The sequence below is a fragment of the Falco punctatus genome (assembly GCF_963210335.1).
Source record: "Falco punctatus genome assembly, chromosome: 1".
NCBI classification, from domain to species: domain Eukaryota; kingdom Metazoa; phylum Chordata; class Aves; order Falconiformes; family Falconidae; genus Falco; species Falco punctatus.
Window position 1 is genome coordinate 105,892,131 of NC_137580.1, and position 15,780 is coordinate 105,907,910.

Sequence of the window (15,780 nt, forward strand, 5' to 3'; positions counted from 1 at the left end):
GGTGGGGGTCGGCCCTGCCTGGTGGCACCGCTGGCAGGATGTGATGGCATGGGGGGGCTGCCTGCCAGCCCGGGAGCTGCCGGGGGGTTGGCTCGAAGCCGTGCAAAGCCGGTCGCCCGCTGAGCCTGGGACACAAGGTAGCGGAGGGGTGACCTGCCTGGCAAGGAGCGTTTTGAGATTATTTGGTGTTTAACAGGCTGGTGGGGAGGAGAAGCCTTCCTTGGCTGAACCGGGGCAGAACGGGGACTCAGAGCCCTGGGGAAGCAGCACTCAGCACCCCAGGGGGATGTAGGGGGCAGGATGGGGGCTTTCCGGTGGTTTTTTTTTCCCCTTTCTTGCTTTCATCCAGAAATTCCACCTGGAAATCTGACCCAACCAAGCTAAAAGAGAGCCCATGTCACCTGGGGACACCTCTGGCTGGAGGCTGCTCTGCCCTCCGAGGGGAGAAACCCCAGCTCCACAGGAGGAAAACGGGACTCCCATCTCCACCGTGCCCCAGGGATGGAGCCAGCCCCAGCGCATCGGGACACAGGCACTGGGCAATACCCTTCCAGGGGGCAGGCGATGGCAGGCAGCAGCAAGTGTTGCCCCTGCGATGCTGGGGCAGGAGCCAGCGAGGACGGACTCAAGAGCCAACCTCTGGTTGTGACCTGAGGCATCTCCCCCCCCCTCCAGTGCCACGCAGCATTTCAGGCACAGCAGAGATGCAGACCCCCCGGGACGGCTTTGGCCCGGAGCACCAGAGGCTCAGAGAGGGCTTGGGGGTTTAGCTGAGGTCCTCCCTCACCCTTCACCACCTCCAGGCAGCCCGGCCACCCACTCGCTCCAACCTGCCAGTGGCCACTGCATCACCCTGCCCAGCACCACCCAAGGTGCACTGTCCCCAGATGTCACCACAGGGTGCCAGTGCCGGTGGGGAAGAAACCCCCCCAGGTGCCTCTGTCACAGTTCCCACCGTGGCATCACCCCACAGGGAGCGGTGACACCAGCGCTCGCCGGGGAGCCGTGGTCCCAGAGGATGGGTGGCCACAGGGGCATGGCCAGGGGGGTCCATGGGGGCAGGGGGGTGCTCACATGATGGTGCATCGGTTCCTGCGGAGGGCACCCTGGAAGCGGATGGTGGTGTGGACGTGCTTGCAGCGGGCACAGCCCACGCTCTTCAGGAGCTCGCTGAAGAGCAGCAGGATGTGCCAGTTGTACTTGGCCGAGCACTCGATGTAGCCACACTTCCATGTCTTCTTCACCAGGTTGGAGACGTTCCAGCGCGGGATCACCCGGCCCCGCTGCAGGTCCCGCTTGTTGCCCACGATGATGATGGGTGTCTCTGAAGTGCCGATGACTCTGGGGAGGGCGGGTGGTGAGGGAGGGCAGAGGGAGGACCCACCAGCCCGCAGACCCCGACCTGTCCCAAACCAGCTCTTGGCTTTGGCTTGCCGAGATGTGACTCCTCTTGCCCTGTCTCCTTGTCCCTCTTTCACTGCCAGTCCTGCCCCCGCCAGCCCCAGTCGCTTTCCCAGGGATGGCTGTCCTCACCCAGAGGGGATACCTGGCCGGGGTCCTGCTCCTTCTCCTGCCCTCAGGTCCAGTTATGTTTTTGGGCTCCCAGCCCCGCAAACGGGCTTTGTCCCAGTCTGTAATATGTGATCTCCAATATCGAGAGCAGGGGAGCGCTGGGGCAAGCCCTGCCAGGAGCCGCGGGGGGGATGCATCCTCTGGGAAGTGGTCCCTACCTGGTTTCCAGGATCTGCTGGCGGATGGTTTTGATGTACTCGAAGCTGTCAAAGCAACAGATGTCATAGACCAGGATGTAGGCATGGACGCTCCGGAGCCCCCTGCAACACACGTCCGCCCACTCCTGCAAGGTGCAGAGAGGGATCAATCCTGGCTCAGCCCTGTCGCCGTGCCCGGGGGGTGCCCCACACTGCTTCGGGGCTGGGCATGTCAAGGGGGCTGCTACACCAGCAGGTAGCAAGGGGGCTGCATGCTCTCCAGCCCCGACACCCAGTAGCACCCATCTCACCTCTGCTCTGCCCTGCTCCATCCCTGCGATGGCTGCGCGTGCCCCCTGCAGCCCATCAGCCACCCCCTCCATCTCCCGAGAGCCCTTATCCCCCTCATTAATCCAGAGGAGAGATAATGGGATTTGTCAGCTCCCATTCCTCTCCTGAGAGAGGATTACAGCCTGTCTGATGCACAGCGGCCCAGAGGCGAGCTGGGAGCAGGGCTGAATGAGGCCCCCTGCCCTGGATTTAAAAGCTTCAACCTCCAGAGCTGCTAATTAGGTGTGTCAATTAGTGATGCACCCTGGCTTTTGGGTAGGGCAGGTGAGGAGGATGCTCAGCCCATCCCTGTCACTGTGGGGCTGGGCGTGATGGACCAAGGGTCAGAGGAGAAGGTGATGGCAGGGCTGTTTGGAGGGGACACGGGGACAGGAGAGGAGGGGCAGCTGCTTGGGAGCGGGGTCTGTGAGAGCGAGATCAGGAGCCAGGGCAGAAGCAAGCAGGGGCAGCCTCTCCACAGCCAAATTTTGGAGCTTTAAGAAATACATGTTATTAGGAAAGCTTTGGGTTTCCATGAATAACAGGACTTTTTATCCATGCTGTAGGAGTGAAAATCTGCCCCTTCCAGAGGCACTTCCCAGGCACTTTCCCAGCCCAGCAGCGGTACTGGGAATGGCAGCCTGCGCAGGCAGCACCGCAAACCCTCCTGAGTGCCACAGGAGAGAAGAAAGATGCGCCAAGGAGGAAAGGCATCGCTTCTCCCCGAGCAAACCTCTTCAGTACCGTGATTCATCCCTTTCTGAGTTTATCACTGGAACGAGGCAAAACAAGACCTAGGAGCAAAGGGAACTGGGAAAAGGAAAGTTTTGGGGTGCGGGTTGGTCTCCATCGCAGACTGCAGCAGGGAAAGGAGCTGGGAGCGAGCAGCATGACGCAGCCCCTCTCCTGTCCACCGAGGGGAGGAGACGGCATGTAGCTCCTTGGTATCAGAGGCAGGCGGATGAAGTGGCAGTGCCTCAGGTTACTCTGAGTTCTGATAACACCTGGGAGATTAATAAATTACAGCTATTTCACCACGCTGGGGTGCAACTTGCTCCGGCGCCGTGCTGTCAGGACGGTTTTCCCCATGCAGGGCAGGTTTCCTGGGATGCTTAGGGCTGGAGGATGGTTGCACTGTGCATCCCGCCTGGCCCCGTGTGGGAGCAGGATGTCAGGGAGCCACCGGTGCCTGCTCCTCTCCCAGAACGCTGCCGCAGGGATGCTGCTCCTGGGCATGGAGCAGAGCCCAGCAATGCTTCCCAGCTGACAAAGCCATATCCCCCGCCACGGTCCTCTCCTTTCTCCTCGGAGCCATCCCGCTGACCACCCTCTCTCCCCTGGAAACCTCCATCTGTTCCCACCGGCTGCCTCCTCTTGAGCACAGCAAGGCAGGGAGTTAATCGACTATGTTGGCATCGGCTGTCGTGTCAATAAATTACCCTTTGCTATTTCAGGCTCTCTCGCGCACTGACCTTTTGTTCTCTGCACACACCAATTAATTTTTAAACCTCCTCCTCACCCCTAGAGTGCTCACTTCACCTCCTGCCCGATGGCACAGGGGAAGCTTGGAGCACTATGAGGCCTCTGCAACCCCATCCTCATGGGGCACGGGAGCAATATCATTATATTGATTAAAAATACAAGAGACCCCAGCTCCTGCGGAGGTGCCCCCGCTGGTGGCATTGCCCCCCGACGTGGCTTCGGCCACGGTTGGGCACCTCCAGCTCCTTTCCCCACAACAGTGGCACAACTTGTACCATTGGGATGGGGCTACGGCACGAGCTCAAAATCCTCTTTTTTCCCATTAAACCCCCCTAAGTGGTCGGCAGTGGTGACAACGCTTCCTGGCCCCACTTTTGGGGCTGTTTTGGGAGCATCTGAGAGTGCTGGGGGTTTGAGGAGGAGCTGGTGGGCTCAGCACCCCAGGGACAAGCCCAGGCAATGCTGGGGGGGCAACGACCACCCTGGGAGGGGATGAGCAGCCGTGCTCTGCCTGGCTTGGGCAGGGGGTGTGCCAGTGGGCTCCCCAGGAACCCCTGGTTTTCACCTGAATGCTCTGGCTACAGTCCAAAAGCCCTTGGCTGGTACCATCTCTGACAGCCATGGAAGTGGATCCCAGTGCTCCAGAATCCACTGCCCAGCTGGACGGGGCTGTGGGCATTACCAGAGCCATGGTCCTTGGAGTGGGATGCCACCCTGCCAGCATTTGCCATCATTTTAGGTGAAAAAGCTTTAGAAGACGGTTTGTCCCAGGCCCATTCAGCCAGTAACCATGAGGATGTGATCCTTCACACCAGCTTTTAGCAAGCAAACCCTGACGTGGAGGAAGATGCATCCCCCTAAGTGGAGGAACTGGGACACCCCAGGGTTGCACAGCAAAACCCTATGGAGGACACCAGAGACCCCTCCAGCGTGGAGGTGCCATTGCACCGAGCCAGGTGCACCCCTACCTGCAGGGTGTTGACGGGGAAGGCGGTGATGGGGGGGAAGTCCATGATCTGCAGGTCGTGGACGTGGCCGTTCATGACGACGGCAGGCAGGTAGACGCGGCGGGCCGTGGTGGGCACGCAGACCTCGCTGAACTCGTTGTAGAGGAACTGCCGGACTATGGCACTCTTGCCCACACCCTGGGCTCCCAGCACGGCGATCTTGAACGTTGCCACCATGCCGCTGCGTGCCAGCCGCTGCCCTGGTGCTGCCCCTGCGGTGCCGAGGCTGCATATTCCCGCGCAGGGGGCCTCAGCCCCATTCAGGATGCATTTCCCCTCCGGGACAGCCCGTCACTGCAAGGCCAAGGAGAAGCTGGTCAGATCCTAGAGACACCCTAGCAGACTCCACTATTGCTTCAGGTAACGTTTTCCCATGCAAGAACCTATGGAAAAGGGTTATATCTGTCCTTGGGGGGCAGGAGCATCTCCCAGGGCTGGGCAATGTCTCCAGCGGGCCCTCGGCACTGGGAGATCTCAGGGTCCACCCCCCACCAGAGCAAAGGAGAGGCAGGATTTGAGCAAACTTTATCCCAGGAAGGTTCTCACAGGCACATTCAACCCTTTTGGTACCAGAGCAAGGAAACCACCGGGAAAGAGATTGTCTGTGGCTCAGGGTTTGCCCAGCCCTGGCAGCAGAGGGGTCCTGGGTTGTGCTGGGGGCTTGTCCCATAGCATCCATGGGGACCATCACTGGCTGCTCCATCCCGGTGCTCCCCTGAGCAGGGGAATCCATCTTCCCTCCGCTTGGACAGCCAGAATTGCCTTTTGCTGGGATGGGGGAGAGATTGCTCTGCGCCTGCGAGCGACAGCTTTAACATTTAATTTCAGGCTTTGAGTGGTTTGGCAATTAACTTGATGGAGGCTAATTTCCCAGCCAGCTGACAGGGTGAGCCCACAAGCTGCTGGCACACGTGCTGAGGCTGGAGGGGCCCTGGGGCAGGGCCACACATTGGGGGACACAGGGTAATAACCCACACACAAGGATGCCGGAGCCAAGTCTGAGGAACCCAAAGGTCCGTTGGCACTGGGTTCCCAACCAGGGGCTGGGGTGGAAAGAGCAAGGGTGAGGGCCTGGGTCCCACTTGCACTCGCTCCCATCACTAGGAAGTGGCTTGTGCTTTATCCACTTCGCAGATGCTTTTACCAATTTGTGATGCTCTGCTCTGGTGTGTTTTCCCTGAAAACCATCCCCAGAGCCCAGGGCAGCGGTCCCTGAGCTGGCCGAAAGCGGCAGGTTCAAATCATCCTGTCCTGCCTGTTTGAGGGGGGTTATTTGCCCCAGGGATAGCCCAGCCATGGAGGTTCCCGCTGCTGGGTGCCGGGAAGGCCAGGATCCCCATGGTCCCCCAAGCTGGACCATGGCTCACACCATCCTCACTGTGGGGCTGGGGGCTGGCAGGGTCCGATCCTGCCCCAGGGCAGCAGAGTGGGCTTATGCCCGGGGCTGGGGACACCACGGCACTGCAGGGACCATCCTCTGGGGTGCTGATAGCCCTCAGGGACCCGCTCGCCCCAGCCCCAGCAGCGGGAGCATTTCTGTGCCACATGCAGGGAAATGGGGGATGCAGGAGCCCCCGTACCCAGCCTCGCCGGGGCCTTTGTCCACCAGCAGCAAGCACTGTCACTGCAAACCCCGGGGGCCACTGCTGCAGGGACAGCACTGCCCCCACAAACCCTTCCTCCTTGCAGAAGCGACCCCAGCTCCTCCGTGGGGCCGAGGGGTGATGGAGCAACGCAGCTGGGGACCCAGCACCACGCAGCTGCCCTGACTGGGGGAGCGGGCTGAGCCTTGCCCTGTCACCCCAAAGCCTCCGTCCCCCTCCGGCTAGCACAGGGGGGCCATGCCTGGGGAGAGCCAGCTCACGGGCCCCAGGAAGCGGGTTTGCACCCCGAAGCATCAGAGGCTGACCTGATGGCTCCCAGCCCCATGAGCATCTCAGGGCAGCGTGCCACCGAGGGAAACTGAGGCACAGAGGGGGGACCAGCAGTGGCCCCGCTTTGGGATGGCAGAGCCGGGGGCGGTCGGCGGCCCCGGTGCTCAGCGCCAGGCCGAGCTCGGAGGTTGCAGGGCCGGCGGGAGGTTCCTACCGGGAAGGATGCTCCGGCCCCCGGCGCGACCTTGGGCACCCGCCGCCCCCCCGCGACTCCGGGGGCAGCCGGGGGAGCCGAGCCCCGACCCCCCCGCACCCCACAGCCCACCCCGACCCTCCTGGGGGATGCTCCGGCCGCGGCGGCCAGCGCGGCATCCCCGGCACCGGCCCGGGGGAGGGAGGGGGGCTGGCGGGGGGTGCCGGGGGGACACACGCACCCCCAGGCCGGCGCGGCAGGGGGTGAGGGTGGGGGAGCGGGAAGCAGCGGCGCTCAACTTTCGCTGGGGACCACCCCCACCCCCCGGCCCTGGCCAGCGGCAACTTTGCCCCCCGTGCCCCCCCCGCCCCGCTCCCGGCGGGCCCCCCTACCTTGCAGCGGCGGCCCGGGCCGGCGGCGCCCCGGCGGGCGGCGGAGCCATGCGGCGAGCCCGGTGCGGGGCGGGCGGCCCCGCTGCAGAGCCCCGGCCCGGCCCGGCCCGGCCCCCGCCCGGCGCGGCGCTACCGAGGGGCCGGGCGCGGCGGGGGGCGCCGGGCGGGGGGCGCTGGGTCGCAAAGCCCGGCCCGGGGCACGGGGGCAAGCGGCGGCCGGCGATGGGGGGGATGCAGGGATGCCCGGGCGGGAGGCAGGCACTGCTCGGGCGGGGATGCAGGCGGTGGTGCCCGGGAGTGATGCAGAGATGCCCGGGAAGGCAAGGATGTTCTGCCCGGGCGGGGATGCAGGGATGCCTGGGGAGGGATGCAGGCAGTGCCCGGGGCGGGAAGGATGCTCTGCCCGGGCGGGGATGCAGGGATGCCCAGGGAAGGATGTAGGCAGTGCCCGCGGAGGGAAGGATGCTCTGCTCAGGCGGGGATGCAGGGATGCCTGGGGAGGGAAGGATGCTCTGCCCGAGCGGGGATGCAAGGATGCCCGGGAAGGGATGCAGGCAGTCCCCGGGGAGGGAAGGAGGCAGCGCTCGGGAAAGGAGGCAGAGAATGCCCAGACCGAGTAGCAGGAAGCCAGGAGGGACACAGGCTTCTCCCAGGGCTCTGGGGAGGTGCCGATGGGAAAGGACCCTCCCATGTCCCCCCTGCAGTGTGCTGGGTGCGACACTGTCACCCTTTCCCTCCCCGGTGCCCAGCAGCATCTGTGCCCTCGTGCCCCCATCCCGTGGGAGCCCCCTGAGGCCAGACTCCTTTGAGGGAGGAGGGTAGGACCCCTCCCAGGGAGCCTTTCCTCCCTCCGACACTTCTGCTCAGAATGATCTTGGGCACATCACTTCACCTCCTTACTGTGGGTCCAGCTGGCAGGGCTGGGGGTTTCTCTGTGCCCGCTGTCACCAGGGGGTACTTTCAGTCCGCCCCACCAAGGGAGAGACATATCTCTTGCATTTTTGGGATACCCCACACCAAGCATTTACCTGTGCGTCGGATAGCGAGGAAGAAGCTGGTCGCACCTCCGGGGAACGTGGTCCAGGCCCCCACCGCACGCTGCCGATGGATTCCCTGCACCTCCCTGCTCCTCCAAGGAGACCTTGAACCCCGCTCCAGCTCACCGTGACACCAGCGAGCACTGGGGTGTCTCCATGGGTCTGGCTGCGATCATGCAGGCTTGGCTGAGCCTGAGCACCAGCCACAGCATCGCTGGGCTCCCCCCAGCCTCGTCAGCACCTTTGGCCGGGAAAAAAATCATCTCCAGGGGCTCCTCTCCAGGGTGAGGAGGGGGTACGAGTGGAAACACATTGCAGTATCCTTCCTGGGGGAAAAGGGGATGGCAGACACAGCCCCACAGCTCGAGGCGGGGGAGGGAGGCAAGGGCAGGTGGCAAAATGCCGAACAGCCTTTGTGCTACTCTGCACCAAGGCTGGGGCTGAGCTCAGCGCCAGGTGAAGGGAGTCAGAGCCCCTTTTCCGTCTCTCACGTTACACTCAGGCTTTCAGAGATTTGGGGCTTATTTCCCTGCAGAGCTGCCTGATGCTTGCAGCGGGGGAAATATTTACGTGTCTCTGGGGGTTATTGCCAGCCCTAGATGCTGCTCTTCTTCACCGGTTCCTCAGCTCCCCTTCCCTGCAGCGCCATAAAGCAGCCCTGAGCCTGGGAATATTTCTGGGAGAGGGCAGGGATCGTGGCTGCACATGAACTCTCCTGCACAATTCAGGCTCCAGCCTCGGGGCTATTTTTAGCAGTTCCCTCCGAGATGCTCTTCACTTGCTGTTTTATTTGTGAAATTTAATATATGAGAGAGGGGGGAAGGGAGTGGGGCTGGATCCTGGCACGTCCCCACTGGCTGGGAGGCTTATCCCAGCCTCAGCAATAGGAGAGTGACACAAACCTAAAATCATCTGTCAAAGAGCTCCGTGCCCAGGCACGAAGGCAGCAGCAGGGGACAGGCGCAGCTGATGGCTTGGGGGGCTACAGGTAGCCCCTGCTTCTGCCACAGCCTCCAAAATCCTTGGGTGAGCCCCTGCCTCTCCCCATACAGCATCATGGGCTTGGGGACCTGCTGTCACCTGATGCTGGCCCTCAGCACCTGCACTGGCATGGAGCAGGATACAGCGGCAGCGATTCTGGGGAGCACACCCAGCCCAGCAGGGCTGGCCCCACCTCCAGCCAGAATAGCAAGGAGCAACCTGGGATGTCCCTGCCCCACAGCATGGGCCTCAGGAGTGGGGAAGGCCGAGGGGACCACCCACCCCTGTGGCAGCTGCCAACCAGGATCACCCGTGTCCCCTGAGCTCCAGCACTGGAGGCTAACGATGCTAATGAAGCAAATCCCATTTGCAAGGTACAGCATGGCCCAGGGTTGGCCTGTGCCCGTTTATGGGGCATGAGCGTGCCTGCAAATCCAGAGCAGCAGGAAAGACCAATTTCTCCCCGAGGAGCCCCTAGCAGAACAGGGAGGGAGGGAAAAACCTCTTTCCCTTTGCCACAGGCTACGAAAGGGGACAGCGGCCAACGACCATCTCACAGCGTCTTTTTTCCTGTTGGGCCAAACGCTGCCCCAAGCTCAGCCCCCAGCACCACAGCTGGAGCAGATCCACCGTGGGGAATGGTGATCCCATCCCATGCCCAACAGTAGGCGTGCAGCCCACCCCAGGCACACAACAGCATCAGTGACCGCAAACCAGCCTGTCGCTGTTGCTACTAGCCACATACACCAGCTTCTAACACAAACACATCCCAGTGCAGAGCACCACGGGCTGACACGGTACCTGCCAACCCAGGTCCCCAGAGGGTGGAAGCCACCTAAGCTCCAAGGTTGGCCAGGGGCTGGGGAAAGAGCTGCTCTGCTCGAGAACAGCACCTCCCAAACTTACTTCTTGCGTCGTTGCATTTCTGGCCACTTCAAGGGCTAACTTTGAAGCTGCCCAAGCTTGGCTCTGGCCCAGCACGGAGTTTTTGCAGCCCGCCTCATCCTGCCCAAGGCAGGACCAGTGACAGCAAAGCCCTCTGGAAAATACCAGCCCCAGTCCACAGCAATCCCTATGCATCACAGACACTCACGACCTTATCATTTCTCTGCAGGGAAAGCAGGTCACATCACACGCAGCCCACCTGGGGCCCAGAAAGGCCTAAATGAGTACATCCATCTTCCACTCCTCATCAGAAGCTGTTCGTGACAGTGCCCCCTGCAAGCTTTTCCTGCTGCCCTTCGAGATGAGGAGAGCAGCAGCCGGTGGCAGAAGGACCAAGGATGCAACTTGCTACCTCCTCACCCTGCAAGCCCCTATTTTGGAGGGTCTCCACTGCAGAAGTGGCTAGTGAATGAAGAACAAAAGGCGCCCAGTGAGCAAACAGCCTCCTTCCCACCAAATCCAGCCTCAGCCCTGCCTGCTCCCATGGGCAGGGTCAAAAGCGGGGGAATCTGATTCTCTCCCCACCCCACAGAGGCACACACAGCCACAGCAACGGGGAAATGAATTTATTGACACGGATGGCAGGTAAAGCCTGGAGAGCAACACAACTACGCGGCGAACACTCCAACGAGCGATGCAGCAGGAGAAGAGGGCGAAACGCCACTGACCGAGCCCCAGCTCTGCCCTGCAGCGCAGAGACACCCACACACCCAAAAAGCTGGGAAGAAATTTGGCAAAAGAAGGGGGTGCTCAGCAACCCCTCCCCGTGTCGCAGTTATACCCTCCTCCCTGACCCAACACAGCATCACCACACTTAGTGCCACTGGTGCTTCCTTAATTGCTCTATTAATGATTTTTGCAGTGCACCCGCAGGGCTTGGAGCAAATCACCTCCCAGCACACGTGGGCAGGGCTCAAGGGCTGGATTGCTCTAGCTCTGCTCCACTTTTTCCCCAGCCAGAGCACAGGGGTTCCTACACTGGGACATCACCTTCCTCGGGGTCCTACAGCTCCTGGGCCCTGCTAGAGTCTCTTCCAAGGGCATCGTGACCTTTTCCCAGCACTGGCTTCTTGGTTGCAGACAGTGCCAAAGCCCTGATGAACTATCTCCCACCGTAAAACATTTATTGATTTTTGAACGGGGCATCTAAAAAGACAACATGGGGGTTCTCACTGGGGAGACGGCGTCAAAGCATGCTGGGGAGGGTGAATCCATTCTGATTAGTGGCTTGGTTTAAGCAGGAGAAGCTATGGATGGTGCAAGGACATGCAAGAGGCTTTGCTTTCACTGCTGTTGCCGCAGCACTTCATGGTTGCAATGCAGTGAGTCCACAGCCACGGACTGGAAAGGGACACAGCCCTGGCCCTAAGGACAGAGCGGAAAAGAGGGGCCAGGGCATGGGGCTGCTTGGGATGGGGGGTGAGGGCAGGAACCTGATGGGCCCTTGTTACCGTGCACCTCTGGGCACAAACAGCCAAGCAGCAACCAGCAGAAACGCTTCCACAATCTGCTCCAGACCCAGCCCAGCCAGGACCTGGAGGCCCCAGGCAGGCAGGATGCAAACATTCCCGAACCATCTCCCCTCATGCCACAGCCTGGGTTTTGAGGGACAGCAGGGGACCAGGGAGGGCCACTCCGCTCCCTGTGACACCCCAGGACACTGCCAGTAGCAGCCCCTCTTCCCTAGGGGCACAGCTGATGCCGGCAGCCCTGGCGGGGAAGCAGTTTGGATTTACCACCATGAGCCTGGGGGATGGCCAGGGGTTAGCGCAGCGCTGGGTGAAGGTGGCACAGCTCAGGGGATGGCCGAGAAGGCAGTTTGGCCAGAGCAGGCATGGAAAGAACAAGAAGAGGGGCTGTGGATGGGTGAGGATGCAGAGACCATACCTGGAGCTCTGGCAAGAGCCTTTTGCTCTAGGAGTGGGCTCATTCCCTTCGTTTCATCCACCGCTGTCCTGTTATCAAAAGCAGCCTCACTTCTCAAATCAGCAGCTAATGAGCCAGGGAGATGGCTGGAGTGAAAACACACCATCAAAAGCAGAGCTGAGTCTGCCAGCACAAGTGTAATAAAAAACTCCCTCTCTTTAGGGCTCCATCCTCCTCCACGGACCGAACTGATGGCTCTGCTCCTAGTCCCCCAAGGCCATGCTCACTCTGCTGGAGCCCAATGTCCCTGCAGGGCTCCCAATACTTCCTTGGAATCGCCTTCCCTTTAAGCCAATTACAATAGAAAAACTCAAAAAAAATGTATAAAAATATAAAATAAAGTGCAGTGTTACGTTTTCGACACTTTTGCCTTGTTTTAATGAGCCAACATGTGGTTTTCGCTTTTTTTTTTTTCCAATGAGCAGTATTATACAAAATCGTAACTACGCCTAAAGCCATTTAGAAAACACTGAACATTGGCACAAAATGGAGAAGCCCACAAGAATTGACAATGAGTGAGGGGTGAGGGGGACGTGGAAGTAGTCGAAGCAGTGGTTACAAACTCCATGGATGCTAAAAATATCAAAGGGGTTTGTTCCCTATCATCATTAGCACGTGGATACTAATTGCTACCTTGTTTAATCAGTGCCTTTGACTGAAATCCTAGACATGAATACAGCTGCTTCCAGTTAAGAGTGCTTTTCCCCACGCTAGTGGTGAAGGAGGGTCTGGGGACCCCTTTCTCCCCCCTCCTTCTGCAGGGTGAGGCACAGGCTGATCTCCTGTTAGTTTTTCAAGATGGCATCGTAGGCCTGGTAGATGTACTGGGACACTTCGGGAGCTCGGCATTTCAGGGAGAGCTGCAGAGAGGAGAGGAGAGGTTAGCGCTGGTGCAAAGGCAGGCAGGAGCTTTCTACCATCTCCACGAAGGCAACTGGAAATGCCTGACCTACAGCATGGCTTGGACAGGTCACGGACATGGCTGATGACAGTCACCCAGAATATTTCTGCTGGGTACTGCACTCTTCATCACCAACACCAAACTGCCTTTTCAGAGCTTGCTACAGGCAGGAGGAGGTACATCAAAGCAAGCTCCCACTGTGGGGTTCTCAAATTCCTTAACAAATGTAGGTACCTTGCAAGCACGAAGGAAAGGGACATGCCCCAGATGCTGGGACAAGGGACTGACTTGCCCTCGTGTTGTAAAACCACAGCATAAACCTGGGATCTTTAATGATTTTTCTGCTCAATCCTAATGGACACAAATTTGGCTGTCACCTCTCTCTAAAGCGAGGATCAGGCTGAGACCAGGTTTGTGGCATCAACCCTTATGCAAACACTTTAAATCCCTTTCCAACATTCACTTTCACCCCGCAGGTCCCCAGACCATGGATTTTTCTTGAAACTCCTGGAACATCTTCCAACAGGAGATAAATCCTCCACTACCGGGGCTGCTCAGACACGCAGGTCCGCAGAAGGGGAGCAAAGTCAAAGAGAATAGCTACAGGAGCCCATGATGCAGAACAGAGTGCACCTTCCCACCAGCCATAGCCTGATGCCAGCACAAGGCCAGAGAGCCTCTGACATCCAGACAGCCGGTCTCCGCTGCAGGAACGCGGCAGGGCATAAATTTCTCCTTGTTTATAAGAGGGGGAAGGGCATCCTGGCAATGTTTTCTCGCTAATGTCTCTTGGCTTTATCTCTGGGTAACCTTGGCAAGTAACTGCTCGTTGCTGAGCGGGCATTATCCCAGCTCACTGGTAACGGAGCAGCATAATTCTGTTGTTTCTCACTTTTTTTTCTAGTTCAGTGGGCATTCCTAACCCCTCAGTCAAATTAACGGATCTCCCTCAAAACAAGCATGTTAGGCAAAGTGGGGAATGCAAGGAGAGTTAGAAGGATCCCGACCTGCACCATGTGCCCTGCACAGCCTGACACCTCACCGTGTAGTTCGGGTTCCCTGGCTGAATGCGAAGCTCGGCCAAGATCCAGATGCCATTGGTGAGTTTCAGAGACTGGTAGAGCATGTCCTGGCCCTCCACATTCCTCTTGGCAATGGTGTAGACGTTGTTGTTCTGCAGTTTGCTGGAGACGGTGTCTTCAGAGAGAGAAGACAAACACATCTGTTAATTCACATTCATCATCTGCAGAGACAGAAGAGCCCAGAGGAGCGTTCCCAAGATGCAAGTGCACAAGGAAACGCTGACTTCTGTCCCAGAGCTTTCCCTGGGGACAGGAGCAGACATGACACAAGGAAAAATATCCAATTTGCTTCATGGACCCACCTCATTCCTTTCAGGCTGTGATCCCTTCTGAAGTACCTGCCCATCTTGCAGGGCTTTCACTTACTGCTCCCTGCTCTGGGTTGTACAGGACTTATTGCCTTTACCACGGCGAAAGTCTGCAGCTCAGAGGGTAAGAGGACTCTGCTTTATCTACAAGCCCCAACAAGCCCCAGGCAGGTTAACGGGTAGGCAGGTGAAAGATGAAGGTAGTGAAGAACACAGATCAGTGCCTGAGGCTCGTTTGGGTCCCTGGTTCTGAGGTCCCATCCCAACCATGACAGCTCCCGCCTGCTTCTCCCACCTCTCACACACAGACATCACTGGCTAAACTAATGTCCTACAACCAAGTAAAAATACTTTCTTTTTTTTTTTTTTTTTTAAAAAATAGCAATCACTTGAAAGGGTAAAAAGCCACTGATATCTGTCTGTAGACATCATAGGGCTGTGATACAGTTTTAACACACTATACGACCTCAACACTTGCAGAAGATGTGCGATTTCACCCGGAGACCTGTACAGATATAACCATGACACGGGTTATTTCTGAAGGACCTTTCAAAGAAACAAGAACAGAGGCAAACAGGCAGAACACAAAGACCCACACCAGCAGCCTCTGGATGCCAAGGGGTTTCTCAGCACAGTACAGAGCCGAGCAAACCTCAGTCTGTGGATGCCAGTAAAAGGGGCACGTTCACACACTGGGTGGAAGGCTCAGGGAGGACGACTGCACACCTGATAAGCATCAATGGCAAATCCCATTCCTGGTGCCCAACAGGAGAAATACAATTTGTTCAAGCTCTGCCAAGGGCGGGGTGGAACACCCTGTCTGCACTGAGCCATCAGCAGCAGGTTAGGCGCTTCTGACAGAAAGCAAGGGAGAGAAGTGGCCTTAAAGCAATTTGCACTGAAAGCCAAGAGACTGGTAACATGGTAGCCATTTCAAGGAGGGTGAGGAGCCGGGCAGCAGCAGAGAAGCAGCACAAAGCAACCATGCAGCTCTAATCCATCCCTGCAGCTCCAAACACCGGGATCTGCTGGCGTCAGTGCTAGATTTGAGAACGGATGCAAGTCTGTGCTGGTGCACAGGGATGAGATAGGGGACAGCAGAGTCTGTTCACGCACCAGGGAATGGTAGAAGCAGGAAAGAAAGGGCCCCACAAATCCACACACGGATGCAGAGACTTGCACCCGCTGCCTCTCCCCGGGGCAGTGCTGATAGTCCGAGCAGCGGAGCAGCTCTAAGGGCTGCACAGACCCTTCGCCCGCTGCTGGGCTGAACCCCTTTGCTTCCCAGGCTTCAGAGCGGCTGTGTGCAGGTTGAGGAGGGTTCAGGCATCCAGATACCCAGACACACTCAGATTTAGGTTTCCTCTCTTCCCCAGTTACTATGGAAACTGGCAGATATAAGTAACTAATGAGATCCTTCGCTTAAAAACCCTCATTCCCTCTGTCTCCTCCTCCCACCTCTACTCCTCCTCTCTACAACAAACTCACCCAGATTATAGGGAAACAGGCAACGCCGAGCAGCCCCCTGCTCGCAGGGAGCGTGGCTGGGAGAGACATCACCCGCTAGGGATGGAGCCCAAACTCCCATCTCCTTGTGCCCCCCCGGCCAGCAT

General features: G+C 58.8%; 2 protein-coding genes across 4 annotated transcripts in view; both read right to left on the bottom strand.

Moving 5' to 3' along the window:
- Positions 1-939: 939 nt before the first annotated feature.
- On the bottom strand, positions 940-10,397 carry RASL10B (RAS like family 10 member B). Of its 2 annotated transcripts, none has more exons than XM_080368232.1 (4): positions 6,988-10,397; positions 4,490-4,822; positions 1,731-1,775; positions 940-1,341 (listed from the first exon to the last, which is right to left on the bottom strand). In XM_080368232.1, the coding sequence occupies exons 2-4, from the start codon at positions 4,703-4,705 to the stop codon at positions 943-945; spliced, it is 660 nt and encodes a 219-aa protein (XP_080224358.1). In that variant the 5' UTR covers positions 4,706-4,822; positions 6,988-10,397; the 3' UTR covers positions 940-942. The 2 variants fall into 2 exon arrangements, with proteins under 2 accessions (XP_080224358.1, XP_080224359.1); XM_080368233.1 differs by having other exon boundaries at positions 944-1,341; positions 1,731-1,855.
- Positions 10,398-12,225: 1,828 nt separating this feature from the next.
- AP2B1 (adaptor related protein complex 2 subunit beta 1) overlaps positions 12,226-15,780 on the bottom strand; it is an 80,490-nt gene continuing 76,935 nt past the window's right edge. For both annotated transcript variants that reach the window (XM_080367651.1, XM_080367650.1), the window contains 2 exons: positions 13,820-13,974; positions 12,226-12,736 (listed from right to left, as the gene is read on the bottom strand). In XM_080367651.1, coding sequence (XP_080223777.1) covers positions 12,662-12,736; positions 13,820-13,974 — 230 coding nt within the window. In that variant the 3' untranslated portion in view covers positions 12,226-12,661. The remainder of the gene's footprint in view (positions 12,737-13,819; positions 13,975-15,780) is intronic.